Source organism: Dipodomys merriami, unplaced genomic scaffold (genome assembly GCF_024711535.1).
Source record: "Dipodomys merriami isolate MVZ:Mamm:240054 unplaced genomic scaffold, mDipMer1.0.p SCAF_26, whole genome shotgun sequence".
Lineage (NCBI taxonomy): Eukaryota > Metazoa > Chordata > Mammalia > Rodentia > Heteromyidae > Dipodomys > Dipodomys merriami.
Window position 1 is genome coordinate 12,680,468 of NW_027204048.1, and position 16,781 is coordinate 12,697,248.

A 16,781-nucleotide genomic window follows, 5' to 3' on the forward strand; every position below is an offset into this window, starting at 1 on the left:
TAGCTTTGAGGATAAAAAGCAAAAGGACAGTGCCCAGGCCCTGAATTCAAGCTCCAAGACTAAGACTAGAACATATATACATACATACATACGCAAACAAATGAAGCATCCGCCGGCACCCAAGGGCCAGTTCCAAAATTCAGAAAATGCAAGACTTTTGAACAGCTTGATCCTTTTCTAAGGGACTAAAGGGGCCAGGGTTAAACATGGCTGGCAGGCTATTGAAACATTTATCTTGGGGATAATGGATGAGTGGGTCCAAAACATGTGGTACCTATACACAATGGAATTTTACACTCCCATTAGAGATAATACTATTATGTCACTTGCAGGGAAATGGATGGATCTAGAACCAATCATGTTAAGTGAGGTAAGGCAACCTCAGAGGGACCAATGGCGCATGCATTCTCTCATAGGTGGAGGCTGGATCTAAAATACACGGGGACATGAAAAATTATACAAGACTCTAGGCATTCACACACAGTGAGCCCAAAAGAGGATACTCTTACAAAAGGAACACAAAGACACAAAGCATCTGTGCCTCTGATCATATAAAATAACATTTCTCAAAATGAACTCCAGGAAATGAAGCGGAGGGTTTTTTTTTTTTGTCTTTGTTGCTGTTTTTGTTTTGTTTTCCTTTTGTTGTTCGTTTATCTGTCTTTGGGAGGGTAAGGGGAAGACACAGAAATGAAGGGACAGAGGGTGAACAAATGTAGCAGTGGCACTCACTAGACTCTATTTTGAAAATGAACTCTATGACTTGTGGGTAGGGATGGGAGGGTAAAACTGGGAGAGAGCAATGTCACTGTAACCCCTCTGTACATCACGTTTATAATAATGATGTTTAAAAATTAAAATGATAAAGAAAGACGCTCAAGGACTCAAACCCTCTTTACACCCCCTTGCTAAGAAAATGCCCCTCCTATGTGGCTCTAAAGCACTCTGTAATTACCCCATCCTAGCACTTATGTGACTTCGTGAATGCTTTTAAATTATCTCTATCCTGCACAAGAATGTAGGCTGCAGGAGAGCATGCCGATTACCAATCTTGTTCACTACCCTGTCATCCAGAAGCACAGTGCTGCATCTGTAGAAGCTCAATAGATAAGGCAGGCCAGACCAATGGATGGATGACAGCTGGGTGGATGGGCGGGTGAGTAGATGGGTGGGTAGATGAGGAAATGGGTGAATGGAGGTGGATAGCTGGGGGGTGAGGGGGTGAGGGGGTGAATAAATGGGGGTGATGAATAGATGGACAGAAGGAAGGATGATTCACGTAAACACAAGCAAGAAAAAAAAAAAGATGAGTGAAATGGAAGACCAAAGACTGGAATGAGAGAGGGAGATCTTGTAGATGAAGATGTCTGAGCAGGACCATTTTCTCCCAGTTGCCCTCCCTTCTCCAGTCTCCCGCAAATGTTTTCCATGGCTGAACCAGTTTCACAGAGGGAATGAGGGGAACGCAATTCGCAGAGATCAGATCTACTGCAGAATAGAGACACAATCCAAGGGCAGAGGGCTGAACATGGAACAGTGAATATACAAGAGAGGCTTGCTGAAGTTTGTCTGAGCAAGGCAATGAAGGGGGAAGCCCAGAAACCAAGAAAGAGCATGAATAGACCAGCTCAGGGAGAGAGAAGCCACCATTCGAACAGTTAATGACAATTATCTAAGCCTTGAACACAAGGGGGGAAGGAAGGGTGTTGGGCTGGGAATGTGGCTTAGTGGTAGAGCGCTTGCCTAGCCTGCATGAAGCCCTGGGTTCAATTCCTCAGTACCACATAGCAGAAAAACCTAGAAGTGGGGCTGTGGCTCATGGTAGAGTGCTAGCCTTGAACGAAAGAAGCTGGGGGACAGCGCCCAGGCCCTGAGTTCGAGCCCCAGGGCTGGCCTAAAATCCAGCTCCACTAAAGTAGCAGTTCTCAAGGAGGGATGGTTTTACTACCCCTTCCATCCACCCCATCTCCCATCCCTGTGGCTTGCTGGATAGAAGACCCTCTGGGCAGAAGGCTCCTCGTGCATTTCACTGACAATCCTGACAGATTCCCTCCTTGGGCACAGGGGCTGCCAGGTAGTGTTCAAACCCTCCAGAAAAAAAAAAAAACCCAGGCGCTGATGGCTGGCATCTGTCACCCCAGCTACTCCCAGAGGAGGAGATCTGAGGACTGCAGCCAAAGCCAGCCTTGAGTTTCCAATGAACCACCTGAAAACCACAAGCAGAGCCGTGGCGCAAAGCAGTAGCGCACTAAAAGCTCGGGGACAGTGCTCGGGCCCTGGGTTCAAGCCCCGCGACCGACCCAACACCCACACCCGGCTAAGGCTGCAGGAGCGGCGGCGTGCCCGTCCCCTGCGGGCTCTTTTGCCCACTAGTCCGTCTCCACCGCCAGGCGCGGGCACTGCGCTCAGTACGTGCACGCCGCAGCGCAGCCCCGCGCCGGGCGCTGCCGGCCCGCGGCCGCCAGGGGGCGCCGCCGCACCGGCGCGCGGGGAGGAGGCAGCGAAGGCGGAGCGGCCACACACCCGGAGCAGCATGTGGACGCTCGGGCGGCGCGCGGCCGCCGGCCTGCTTCCCCACGCGGGCCTCGCGGGCCCAGCCCGGGCCTGCTCGGGGTCCCGGCGCCGCAGGGAGTGCTGGCCAGCCGGCAGCCGCCGGGATCTGCACGCTGGGCCCGCCGCGGCCCGCGAGCCCCGCCGCAACGTGAGTATGGTCGCCGGGCCGCACGCGACGGAGGGTGTCGCGCGCACGCCGGGTGCTCGGGGGCGCGCGCGCTCGTTCCCTCCTCCCCGCTCGGGGGCGCGCGCGCTCGTTCCCCCCCGCCCCGCTCGAGGGCGCGCGCGCTCGTTCCCCCCGCCCCGCTCGGGGCGCGCGCGCTCGTCCCGCCCCCCCCCCCCGCTCGGGGGCGCGCGCTGGCCGCCGGCGTCCCGTTAGCGCGGGCTTCCTGGAATCGGGCGAGGGCCGGTGCGGGCCCGGGGCGCGGAGGGCGAGCCCGTGTCCCAAGCTGGCCTCTTGCTTTGCGGGTCTGGAGCCCTGTTCTCGCAGCGATCGCCAGGCGAGGCGGTCTTCGCGGACGTGCGTGCTGTTAGTTGCGGTGCCGTGCATGCTGCGGGCGCGCGCGTCCTGTGCGCGCGTGCGTCGTCATTGGATAGGGTGACCGCCCCCCCCCACCTCGCTGAGACAGGCCTTGTCTCCACTGAGGGGATGAGGACCCCCCCCCCACTTTGAGGACCCGCGTGGAGGATTAAATTGGATTCGCTTAGACTTCTGCGTTGGCTCAAGCCTGTTAATCCTGGCAACTCAGCAGGCTGCGACCGGAAGATGGAGGTTCGAAGTTAGCCTTGGGCAGGAAAGTCTGTGAGAGTCCTATCTCCAGTTAACCCCCCGGAAGTGGAAGTGTAGAGCACCAGCCTTGAGCAAAGAAAATGCTCAGGGACAGGGCCCAGGCCTTGAGGTCAGTCCCACCACACGCACCCTGCATGCACACGCACACACACTCAGAGTTTGGACATGGGCCCAGGAGTGTCGCTCAGCGGTAGAGCACCATGCAGGCTTAAACTGTCTGCACAGTATTCAACCCATGCTGTTCGAAGGCCCTTAGAACTCATTGTCAATAGAATAACAGGCAAACGTGGAATCCCTTCCTAAAGCAAGCCTTCCTGGCTCACTCCTGTGCTGTCCTTACCTGGGGCTGCTACTGAGCATGTGTGTTGCCAACATTTTAATTTAGGAGCGTGATAAGAAGTGGTTCCTCGGGCTGGTCCCTTGGACGGTCACCAGGGGCTTTCTAAGTGATTAGCTACATCGCTCACCCATTTGGACTTCTTTTTTTCCAGCCTAAACGAATCAGTGTCTATCCTGCTGGCTCCAAGGTGGGCTTGCCCTGCCTGGGGATTTGTGAATGGCCAGGTCAACCTCACCTCCCCTCTGTGTAATTATTTTAAGGCCCTGAGGCTCATTGGGCTGCTCCTGAAGGTCTGGGATTCCTCAGGACCTGGGAGCTGGCTGGCAGCCTCCTCCCAGCCTTCTCTAAACCTCCTTGGATTAGTCTAAGGCAGAAACATCGAGGAAACCACATGCACGGTTCCAAATCCTCTAAGAGCTACGCTGAAGAAGTAAAAAGAACCAAGTGAGATTAATTTCCCCACTATATTTAACCCAGTAGATCCAAAAGACCATTTCATCGCGTAATCAGTAATGTCACATCTTACTTCCTCTTTTTCTCCTCCTTATTTATGCATGTCTATCTAGCACATTTCCGTTCGGACATTCGGTTTCTCTGGAACTGTCTGAGCTGTGTCTGGGTTTTGTCAGATTCACAGTTGGGAGCTGGAGCTAGGTAGTAGAGAATCTGCATAGCATGCAGCCAGATCCAGTCACCAGCTGAGTCCAGCCAGGCACCCCTGGCTCATGCCTGTAATCCTAGTTTCTCAAAGAGACTAAGATCTGAGGATCACAGTTCAAAGCCAGCCTGGACAGGAAAGTCCATCAGACTTATATCTAGTAAACTACTAGAAAAGCCAGAAGTGAAGCTATGGCACAAGTGATAGTATGCTAGCCTGGACAAAGTTCAGGGACAACACCTAGGCTCTGAGTTCAAGCCCCAGGACCAATGCATGCGCATGCGCATGTGCCCACACACACACAAACACACACAACACAATCACAATTGAAAATGAAGGTTCACATAGCCAAATTACTGTCAACATACTTATAAATTTTTAATAACTATATTTTAATTTATTTGACTTTAATAAGCCTAGCCAGGTGCTAGTAACTCATACCTGTAATCCTAGCTACTTAGGAGGCTGAAATCTGAAGATTATAGTTCAAAGCCAGCCTAGCAGAAAAATCTCCAAGATTCTCATCTTCATATAATCAGTAAAAAAGCTAGAAGTGGAGGTGTGATTCAGGTGGAGCCAGCCCGGAGCACAAAAAGCCACGTGATAGTTTGAGATCTCCTGACTTCAAGCTGTAGGACTGACACAGATGCACAGGCGTGTACACACACACACACACACACACACACACGTTCTCTATGTATACCACTGACCACATGTAGCCACAGGACTCTTGAAATGTGGCCACACAGCTGAAGGACTGACTTTATTTTCTGTTCAATAACTTTATTTTTTGGCAGTACTGAAATTTGAACTCATGGCTTCTGGCTTGCCAGGCACGTGCTCTACCACTGAGCCATGCCTCCAGCCTCTTTGTTTTGCATTGATTATTTGGATACAGGGTCTCCTTTTATTCTCCCAGAATCCTCTTCTCTTAGGCTTCCAGCTATCACTAAGATGGCCGGCAGGCACCACCACACTGAGGGGGGGGAGGGGTCTTACCAATGTTTTGAACCATGATCCTCCCAATATCAGCTTCTCATATGGCTGGGATTATAGGTATGAACCACTGTGCTTGATTTATCTTCAAATTTACATTCCTATATTGGGCTCCTGGCTACCTTATAGGACAGCACAAGATTAGACAGGGAGTAGCAGGAACCATTTTAGTGTACAATAAGAAGGTAAGACACAATCTAGAGGAACTGCAGAGTATAAAATACAAGAACTAGTGATTTTAATATGTCTTCCCTTGCATGTAAAGAGTAGGCTACTGGAGACTAAGTGTTCTTAACTGTGCTTTAGGGTTTGAACCTCTACTACCTCAACCACATTCTGAATGTCCCAAAGCAGAGTGTCTGCTGGATTCATTGGAGGAGCTCTGGAACTTTAGGTAACTCCAGGTAAGACTCAGAAACCTTCCACTTGGGAAACTCTTCTTCTCTCGTCCCTCCCTCCCTCATTGAGCCTCTCTCCTCCTGGAAGTAGTAGCCAGTTTGTTTCTTCAGTTTCTTCAATAGCTTACCGTTATATGGAGTTCCATCATTCACTTAAGCTGTCCCCTACTGGTTGTTCCTGTGCTTTGTTGCTATTTTCTTAAGCATTCTAGTTAAAGTAGGCCATGCTGCTGTAACAAAGAAAGCCTCGAACTCATCAAATTCAACATTTTTTCCCTCCAGTCTTGGGGCTTGAACTCAGGGCCTGGGCACTGTCCATGAGCTGCTTCTGATCAAGGCTAGAACTCTACCACTTGAGCCACAGCACTACTTCCAGCTTTTTCTGTGTATATGGTACTGAGGGATCGAACCCAGGGCTTCATGAATGCTAGGCAAGCACTCTACCTACCACTAAGCCACCTTCCCAGCCCATAAATTCATCATCCTTAAAGGTACAGCTCAGGACATTTTCTGTCTTCATGAGCTGTATGGCTGTCATCACCGCATAAATCAGAACATTTCATTTTCATTTTCAGTACTCCAGAAAGAAACCCTGTAGCACCTAGAAGTTATATGTTTACCCTCCCCTCCCCTTCCCACCCCCCCACCCCCCCAGAAAACCATGGATCTGTTTTCTGTCAGTGTGGACTTACAGCAATATGGCTTTTTTTTTTTTTTTGAATAGGGTTTGGTTTGGTTTTCAGAAGCAGGGTCTTATTATGGCATCCAGGCTGCTCTTGAACTGAAGATCCTCCTGCCTCATCTTCCACAGTGCTGGAAGATTAGGCATCCACCATCGTGATCAGTTATGGCAATTTTTGCATGTGCCAATTTTAGAGTTTGAACTCTGGGCCTGGGCACTGTCCCGAGCTTTTGTGCTCATGGCAAGCGCTCTACCACTTGAGACACAGCTCCACTTCTGGGTTTTTTGTTGTTGTTGTTTTTGTTTTTTTGGTGGTTGATTGGAGATGAGTCTCATAGACTTTCCTGCCAAGGCTGGCTTCAACCCATGATCCTTAGATCTCAGCCTCCTGAGTAGCTAGGATTACAGGCATGAGCCACCAGTGGTCTGGGAGTTATTATAGCAGTATTTTTTAACTGAGAAAGACAAAAAAACTGAAAAATAGGCAGCATGAGTTCTTACAAACTCAATTAATTTGCCTTTTTGTTTGTTTGTTTGTTTTGTGCTAATACTAGGGCTCGAACAAGGACCACTTTCCCTTAGCTTTTTTTTTTTTTTTTTGATTGGTCATGGGCTTGAACTCTGGGCCTGGGCGCTGTCCCTCAGTTCTTCAGCTCAAGGCGAGCGCTCTACCACTTGAGCCACAGCGCCACTCCTGGTTTTCTGGTGGCTTGTTGGAGATAAGAGTCTCATGGACTTTCTGGGCCAGACTGGTTTCAAATTGCAATCCTCAGATTTCAGCCTCCTGAGTAGCTAGGATTACAGGTGTGAGCTACTGGCACCCATTTAGTTTTGCCTGATTTTCCCTCTAGATATTGTAAGCATCACTAAATATAAATACGTTTCTAGGTGACTTCGTTCTATCAGTTACGTTTCTCAATTCATCCACGTTCTTACAGCTAAGGACAGTTCTGTTTTGCTACATAGCATTCTGCTGTGTGATTAAGCCATAATTTTCCATGTTGTGACCTGGGCACTGGGCAGTTTTCAGCTTGGCACTATATAGTCATTCTGCTCTGAACTTGCCAGCACGGTTATGTGTCTTTGGTGGGCCTGGTGGGCCTTTCTGTTGTATGCATTCCATGGGCCACTGCTTGCAAATGTGGTTTACTTGAGCAGAGGTTGCCCTGCAGTTTTCCAAAGTAACTGTCCAGTTCACTTGCCTGCAGCTCCATCTGAAGTTCAGGGTGCCTTCTCTCTGTGGTAAACTGGTCTTACTTCCTGCTTGTTTCACTTGAACAGTTCGAGTGTGCCAGCTGAGCAAGCGACAGAGCTAGCCAAGCTAGCATGAGGCCCTGGGTTCAAATACCAGTACCAGCAATAAATAAATGAAATGAAATGAATGATTGCATGAGCGTGATATTAATAAGACAGTGGTTTGGTAATGATGTTTTGGGTCTTTTTTTCTCTCATTCCCTCCCCCTCCCCCCCCCCACTTCCCACAGCTCCCTAGATGATACCACCTATGAAAGACTCGCAGAGGAGACGCTCGACTCTCTGGCCGAATTTTTTGAGGACCTCGCAGATAAGCCTTACACATCGAAGGACTATGATGTCTCCTTTGGGGTACCCCTTGGCTTATTTTCATTGTTCTGTTTCCTCCCTAAGAATTATAGCTCATTGCAAGCCAGGCATCCGTAGCTCATGTCTGTAATCTTAGCTACTCAGGAGGCTAAGACCTGAGGATCTGAGTTCAAAGCCCTAGGAAAGTCCATGACACTCTTATCTCCAACGAAACATCAAAAAAGCTAGAAATGAAGATGTGGCTCAAGTGGTAGAGGGCCAGCCTTGAACCCCTCTCCCCCCAAAAAACAAAAACTAAAGGACAGCACCCAGGCCCTGAGTTTAAGCCCTTTGTTCCAGCACCAAAAAAAAAAGAAAGAAGGAAGGAAAGAAAGAAAAGAAAAAGATAGGTTCTGGTTTCCTGGGACAGGGCGAAGAAGAGCTCTTGGAGTAATGTTTGAAGTCCTGGGTTCAATCCCCAGCACTAAAAACAAAAGAAAACAAAATTACAAGTTCCCAAGCATCCCCTGATACTTCTGAAGGTAAATCAGGAGGGCCTGGCCATGCATCTGTGTAGCAGATGGCCCAGGAAACACTGAACTAGAGCAGATGGAGGGTCTGAAGTAGGGATCATTTCCCAAGACTTAACCATCCTGCTCCAGTCTCATGGAGCAAATCAGGCTGCATTCCTGAAAAGCACTTTTTTTTTTTTTAAAGCTTGCCCAGGATTCTAATGTGAGATGGTAGGTGATTTTCAGCTAATTTCTCTAGAATATTCCCTAGGCAGGGAACTGGAACTTGTTTGCCTCCCTCAGGTGATTGATTGTAAAGTACAGTTGGTCTGAGAACTTGTGAGTTGAATGTGCTAAGCCCCAATTCCAGGAAGACAAGGAAGTGCTGGTCTTTCACCAACTGGCCTCCAGGTGGCAGATGTGAGCAACAGTTACCTTTGGCCATTAGAAATATTGCTGAGGCCTTAAAAAAAAGAAACCAAGCCACTCCCTGGGGACAGAAGTTAATCCTGACAGCCATTAATTAATACTAGGAAATGTTATGATGTGCGCTCTCAATCACTGGATTATGTAGGACAGTCGGCTGTCCACTAAAGTGATAAGGGAAAAAATGGTAAAGCCTGGTATCATCATTATTGTTATCTCTTAAGAAGTCGTGTGTGTGTGTGTGTGTGTGTGTGTGTGTGTGTGTGTGTGTGTGTGTGTGTGTGTGTGTGTGTGTTTCCCCCAGCTCATCACACCATTCATCTGTGTGTCTATTTATTTGTTTACTTATTGGCCGTACTGGGAATCAAACCCAGGACCTTGCATGTAGAGAAGTACTCTACTAATGAGCTACATGCCCAGCCCATAGTCTTCAGTTCTTACAGACAATAATAATTGCAATTTTTGCTGGGCAAGGTCCCCAAGAATACAGTTTAATGTGAAATTCCCTCTCCTGCTAAGCAGTTACAATATGGGGAACCTAGCAGGTAACCCTTGCTGCTATTTCCTGCCCATTTTTTTTTCTCCTGGGGTTTGAACTTAGGGCCTGGACGCTGACCCTGAGCCCCTTTGTGCTCAAGGTTAGCACTCTACTACTTGAGCCACAGCACCACTTCCAGCTCTTTTTCTGAGTAGTTCATTGGAGATAAGAGTCTTATGGATTTTCCTGCCTGGGCTAGTTTTGAACCCAATCCTCAGATCTCAGCTTTTCAGTAGCTAGGATTACAGGAGTGAGCCACCAACACCTGGTTTTCCTGCCCATTCTAAAGAGACTGAAGGCTTTGGAGCAAAGGACTCTTTTGTGGAAAGAATGTTTTCAAATTTAAATGTGTGTTTATTGAGGAAAGATGGACCCACCAGTATGGAGCAGGCCAACAGAGATCAGTAGAACCTTGAAGGAGTTTCTGAGATGCCAATTGGATGCCCAGAAAGGGTGGAACTAACAAACCCAGGCTGGCATTGGTACTCACCTAGATAAGTCATTGTTCTAACCAACAGGTCAGAAGGGCTTGATGGCTTCCTTCTTTCCTTCTTTCTTTTCTTTTTATTGTTATGGCTTGTTGAATCTGATTTGGACTCACAGGGTATACCAGTAGAGATTGAACGCACAGTTGTTCAGACTGTCTGGTGGTTGCTGGTGGAGCGCCACATCAGCAGACCCAACCCTCCACCAGCTCTAAGAGCTAAGACAGTCATGCTACTTAGTTCACTCACCTCACTGTGAGAGGATCATAGCAGTGATCTGTCCTCTTCTGATCCTGAGAGCGGTGTTCTCTCTACACACTATCTCATTTCAAATTTCATAAATTGATTTTTGTCCTTCTAGCTAGGCACCAGGGGCTCACACCCTGTAATCCTAGCTACTCAGGAGGCTGAGATCTGAGGATTGCAGTTCAAAGCCAATCCAGGCAGGAAAGTCTATGAGACTGTTACCCGCCAAAAAGCCAGTAGTGGAGCTGCAGTTCAAGTGGTAGAGCACTAGCCTGAAGCACAGAAGATCAAGGACAAGCCAGGCCGAGTTCAAGCCCCAGGACTAGCATAGAAATAAATAAATAAAATTCTTCTATTAACTGCTGATGGCTCATACCTGTATTCCTAGCTACTCAAGAGGCTGAGCTCTGAGAGTTGGAGTTCAAAGCCAACTGGGTAGAAAAGTCCGGCCCTTGCACTCTTTTGGCTTTCTTGCTCACAGCTGGTGCTCCTCTACCACTTGGGCCATACCTCTCGCACAGCTTTTTGCTGGAACTGTAGTTTCATTGACTTCTCTGCCTGGACTGGCTTTGAGCCATAATTCTCTGTGAATTCTTGCTTCCTATTAGCTAGGATTGGAGACATGAACCACTGGTGCCTGACAAGGCATTTCTTTACGGTGCAGATCAGGTACTTACAAAGGCATAACCTGCTGCTATATAATGCAAAGTAGTATGGCCCAGTGCTAACTTGGTCCGGTTTTATTGCTTTTGTCTGCCCCTTTTCCAGAGTGGTGTGCTAACAATCAAGCTGGGCGGATCTCTAGGAACCTACGTGATCAATAAGCAGACCCCAAACAAGCAGATCTGGCTGTCTTCTCCCTCCAGGTGATCACAAGTCCAAATTTGCCAATGTGGACTGGGTCTCCTTTTGGGGGTAATGCAGATGTTTGGAATCTAGATAGCAGTAGTGACTACACAATGTTGGGGCTATAGTATATGCCTCTGAATTACTTGTTTTAAAGTTGGTGTTCCTGGGTGCCAGTGGCTCACGCCTGTAATCCTTGCTTCTCAGAAGGCTGAGATCTGAGGATCATGGTTTGAAGCCCAACCGTGCAATTAAGTGGTAAAGTGCTTGCCATGAGCTAAAAAGGAGCTCAGGGACAGCACCCAAGCCCAGAGTTTGAGCCCCAGGCCCGAAATAATAATAATAATAATAATAATAAATTTTAAAAAATAAAATAAAGTTGTCACATGAATTTTATACCTCACTTCACTAACAGAGTAAGACACCCATCACATCAGTCACACAGAAAGAGCTGTGATTTGCAAACATGCTCTAAGATATCTGATATCAGATGTGAAGTAGCAAAGGTGATGGATGGGGACTCAAAGATAAGGGTCTTCAGATCTCCAGAATGTTCTGGGCAGTGTTCCAGGGGAGAGACTGTGTCATTGCCCTTTGTTTATTTGGTTTGGGTTTGGGTTTGTCATTTTAGGAGTTGGACCTAGACCCTCATACTTGTGAAGCAAGCATTTTGCCACTAGAGCTATGCCCCTGATACTTGTGTTTTTATATCGTTTTTGAGGAAAAGCTACTTTGCCTGTACTGGCCTTGAGTTCACAGCCCTCCTGCCTCCTTAAATAGACACAAGTCAAGAAATCAAATAGATGCCTCATTAGGTATTAGCTAACTATAAACGGTCACTCCGTAAGTGTCTGGGTGGCAGCCTTTGTGTGCTCGTGTTAGCTTGCCACAGCGGTGGCAGAAACATTTTAAAAATACCTAGAAAGACAAGATGGAGAGAGGTAGGCGGGGCCCAATGCCCCCTTTAAGGGCACGCCTCCATGGACCTCACCCCCTTTCAATAATGACAGCTTCCGATGGCTGACCCAGCCTTTAGTGCATGGAGGCCATGGCTAACCCCAGATCAGCACACAGAGGATTGCAGGGAATTACTGACTCTGCCTCCATCCTGTCTTCCAGCGGACCCAAGCGCTACGACTGGACGGGGAAGCACTGGGTCTATTCCCACGACGGGATGACCCTCCACGAGCTGCTGGCCCAGGAGCTGACCGAGGCCTTCAAAACCAAACTGGATTTATCTTCCTTGGCCTATTCTGGAAAAGGCACTTGATGGCCTGCCCTGCCTTACAGACATTAAAACCTGTCATGCCAAGATCCAGCCTCCCTCCGCAGCTTGAGTGGGTTTTTTCCATCCCTTGGTGAGAACAGTAGCATTGTATGTGTCACGGCTTTTCGAAAACAATGTGTCACCGCCATCCCCAGGGCCCCAGAATCCTCCTGTTCATTCCTTTGATTATCTCATTTCCTCTCTCCCCCAGGAGATCCCTTATCTCTTGTCTTTTTTTTTTTGCAGGGGGGAAAGGGGGTTGCCAGTACTGGGGCTTGAACTCAAGGCCTAGGCACTGTCCCTGAGCTCTTTTGCTCAAGGCTAGTACTCTACCACTTTGAGCCACAGCTCCACTTCCAGTTTTCTAGTGGTTAATTAGAGATGAGTCTCATAGACTTTCCTGTCCAGGCTGGCTTTGAACCACAATCCTCAGATCTCAGCCTCTTGAGCTAAGTGGCTTAAGCCACTGGCTCTTATATCTTAAACACATACTTTAACAAATCATAATACAAATCCAGCAAGAACAAGGGGAAAAGGGGAAATTTCCAGGAAGAGAAGAAACAAATTGTACTTATTCTTCATTCTTAGAAGGCTTTACCAGGAAAGCTATGCATAGGATTGACTGCTGGCTAGTGAAGATGAGCCTTGCTAAAGAATACAAGGTCCCCAGCCCTTGCGTATGGAGATGTCAAAATGCCTCGTTGTAAGGTGCTATTGCTTCCTTCCATATATTCCTGTATGTGTGTCATCACGTGTGTGGTGTACATATATATATATATATATATGCATGTGTTTATACACATATATATGCATACAAGTTAAATGTCATTTCATCATCTGAGAATACACCACAGAAAAACAAAAGTCCTGAGACATCTACAACATTGGTTGCTGAGAAGGTTCTAAACATGAAGAGAGAACCAGGTGCCAGTGGCTCACGCCTGTAATCCTAGCTACCCAGAAGGTTGAGATCTGAGGATCGCAGTCCAAAGCCAGCTCAGGCCAGAAAGTCTGTGAGACTCTTATTTCCAATGAACCACCAGAAAATCAGAAGTAGAGCTGTGGCACAAAGTGGTAGAGCACTAGCCTTGAGCACAAAAGCTCAGGGACAGTGCCCACATCCTAAGTTCGAGCCCCACGACAGACAAAAAAAAAAAAAGTGAAGAGACACAGGTGAAACATATATTCACGAATGGCGCTCTAGTCCCACGCTGGCTTCAAGCTTTGTGGACGTGGTTCACAAACTCCCGGCCCTGTTTTCCTATCTGTCTGTGAGCAGATAGAATACTTTCGATTATCAGCTGTCAATGGTCCTTTCTGGTGGCCATTAGCCAAATCTTGACTTCCGCTAAATAGATAAAAGGATGATAATGGACCTTTTTTTTTTTTTTTTTTTTTGGGTCCAGTCATGGGGCCTGAACTCTGGGCCTGGGTGCTGTCCCTCAGCTCTTCAGCTCAAAGCTAGTGCTCTACCACTTGAGCCATAGCGCCACTTCCGGCTTTTTTCTTTTTGCTTATATGGTGCTTGGGAATCGAACCCAGGGCCTCAGGCATGCAAGGCAAGCACTCTACCACTGAGCCACCTTCCCAGCCCTGGACCATTTTTTAAGCTAGAAGGTGAATGTATTGGTATTAGTATTTATCTACTGGAATTTCAATTGACTGCATGATAAATTAATAACCATCCTCTCTTACATCCATCCTGCATTAATATTATTACACCGTCTACCGTCATTTATACATGAAGCAAAAAGGTGGTAAATTCTAGAACTAGAGCATTAAATTTGCGCCAAACTCATTCTTGTGTTTGCTTTTTTTTTTGGTCATTCCTTGGGCTTGAACTCAGGGCCTGGGTGTTATCCCTGAGCTTTTCTACTCAAGGCTAACGCTCTACTACTTTAAGCCATAGCACTTGTGGTTTTCTCCTGTTTAAGTGGATATAAGAATCTCACAAACTTTCCTGCCCAGGGTGGCTTTGAACTGTGATCCTCAGATCTTAGCATCTTGAGTAGCTAGAATTACAGGTGTGAGCCACCAGGACCCAGCTTGCTTTTTTATTTTTTTCTGAAAAAAAAAATGTATGCCAGCCTGTGATCCTAACTTCTCAGGAGGCTGAAATCTGCAGGATCAAAGTTTGAAGCAAAAAAATCTGTAAGGAGCTGGGAATGTGGCTTAGTGGTAGCATGCTTGCCTAGCATGCATAAAGATCTGGGTTTGATTCCTCAGTACCACATACACAGAAAAAGCTGGAAATGGTGCTGTGGCTCAAGTGGTAGAGCAAAAGAAGCTCAGAAACAGTGCCCAGGCCTTGAGTTCAAGCCCTAGGATTGGCAAAAAACAAAAAATCAAAAAAACTGTCACTATAATATTCAGCAAGAAACCAAGCTGGAGGTGTGGCTCAAGTACTAGAATACCAGCTTAGTCTGCTAGGCCCTAATTTCAATCCTAAGGCACCCCCAGAAAAGATTTATTAATGGCAGTTCTATGCAAATGTTTAACAAAGGCTTTTGCAGTGGGCAAACCAAACACATTCTTTTGTTGAAAAGTAAAATGCCAAATGGGTACTGAAGATATTTCCTTTCTTCATAAAATTACTTTTTGAGTCAAGTGGAAATTTTTGAGTGTAATACTGAGACAGTAAATAAAATTACACATGCTGTGGCTCACGCCTGTAATCCTATTTACTCAGGAGGCTGAGATCTGAGGATGGGGTTCAAAGTCAGCTGAGACTAAAAAAAAAAAAAAAATCCAGGAGACTTTTATCTCCAATTAACCACCAAAAAGCTGAAAGTGGTGCTGTGGCTCAAGTGGTAGAACAAATGAGCTCACAGACAAGGCCCAGGCCATGAGTTCAAGCTCCAGGATCAGCACTAAAAGAAGGAAGGAGGAACAGGTGACGGTGAAAGGTCATAGGAGTTTGCAGTGTTTCCTGACTGTGCAGTGCGTAGAGGAAGCCAGGCCCAGATCCTTGCTCTGACTTGATCAGCCCTGGCACTCAGAGTAAATCCTGACATCTCCTTCCAAGGTCCCAACTCAAGCTTCAATTCAATTTCTATTTTCCCGTGACTATGGGGGATGAAATGGAATGTACCAGAACTGATTTATTGCACCATCTAGTAGCTGAAGATTTGTTTACACTCTTGAGGAAAACACTTATGTCTAGCAGCAAGAATGGCTTCCAAGTGTCTAGGCACCCACCCAAGTCCAAACACCAGTACAAGGCTGACTATTGCCCATTTAGGAACCTCAGGAGCACTGCATATTATATTATTGTTGTTCAATGTGTTTTTATTTATTATGAAATTGCCTATTGTGTGTGTGTGTGTGTGTGTGTGTGTGTGTGTGTTGAGTGTGTGCACCAATACTGGAGCTTGAATGCAGGGCCTTAGCTCTCAGCTTTATGCTAATACCTTGTCCTCTTGAACCACAGATCCACTTTGGACTTCTTGCTGGTTAATTGGAGGTAAGAGTCTCATGGACTTTCCTGCCTGGGTTGGCTTTGAACCTTGATCCTCAGATCTCAGCCTCCTGAGTAGCTAGGATTATAGACATGAGCTAGCAGGTGCCCAACTCCAAAACTGCTTTTTGAGCCCACCAGTGATCTGAACTCAGCATTTCTATATTTAAAAGATTTTACTTCATTTTTATTTTTGCTTTATTACTGCTTTTTTATATTAGTGCTGTGTTTATGTTAAAGAATTGACTTGGTAATAATTGACTTGATCATGACATGGAATCTGGTAAGCCCTGTAATTTTTTTTTTTTTTTTGCCTTTAATAATTTGTTCAACTCAGTATCAGAGAGAACAAAAGAAAGAAAGAAAATGGGGCAAAATATGCTTTCCAAAAGCAAGTCCCTGCTTCTTTTTGAAAGTAACTTCTTTGCTCCAATATGGCCCCATCTCTAGACATTTCTATACTGGGAAATTGAGGAGCAAGCCTTTACCACGTGAGCCTTGGGAGATGTTTCATATCCAAACCAGAACAGGCCCCAAAATAGTACTGCCAGAGAGGCTTAAAATCAAATGCCATCATAGCTTAAGGAAATTAGTGATTGCATTTCATTTAGGGAAAGATAGCTGGAGCTTTCACGAATAGATGTGGCAGGTGCAGTGGGTCCAGGCAGCTGGGGCAGGGAGCGCAGGTGCTCTGGATACAGAAGTGATTGGACGAGAGGGAGGAGGCGGGCCTTGGGGACTGTGAACCTGCCAGAGGTGAGTGGGAGAGTCTTTTGTGGCTGGAGTGCAAGGACCACAGGGTGTGGTAGACTGGGAGAAAGAAGGAAGGGGTCCAGGAGTGTACAACTGTAGTTTCAGCTGCAAAAGAGATTGGGAGGGTGAAAACGTATAGCAGCGGAGCTTACTCTGACTTGTGGATGGAGACAGGAGGAAGGGATTGGGAGAGGGTGAGGGAACAGAAGGCGCTGTACAAAATGTGCTCATGACCTGACTCAGGTAATTGTAATCTCTCTGTACCTCACCTTCATAATAACAATCAAGTAAA

General features: G+C 47.1%; 1 protein-coding gene across 1 annotated transcript; it reads left to right on the forward strand.

The window, feature by feature from the left end:
- The first annotated feature begins 2,495 nt into the window (after positions 1–2,495).
- On the forward strand, positions 2,496–15,524 carry Fxn (frataxin). Its single transcript, XM_070035699.1, has 5 exons — positions 2,496–2,701; positions 5,644–5,741; positions 7,902–8,022; positions 10,935–11,032; positions 12,132–15,524. Exons 1-5 carry the CDS (start codon positions 2,534–2,536, stop codon positions 12,280–12,282), a joined length of 636 nt encoding a protein of 211 aa, XP_069891800.1. The 5' UTR covers positions 2,496–2,533; the 3' UTR covers positions 12,283–15,524.
- Positions 15,525–16,781: the final 1,257 nt, after the last annotated feature.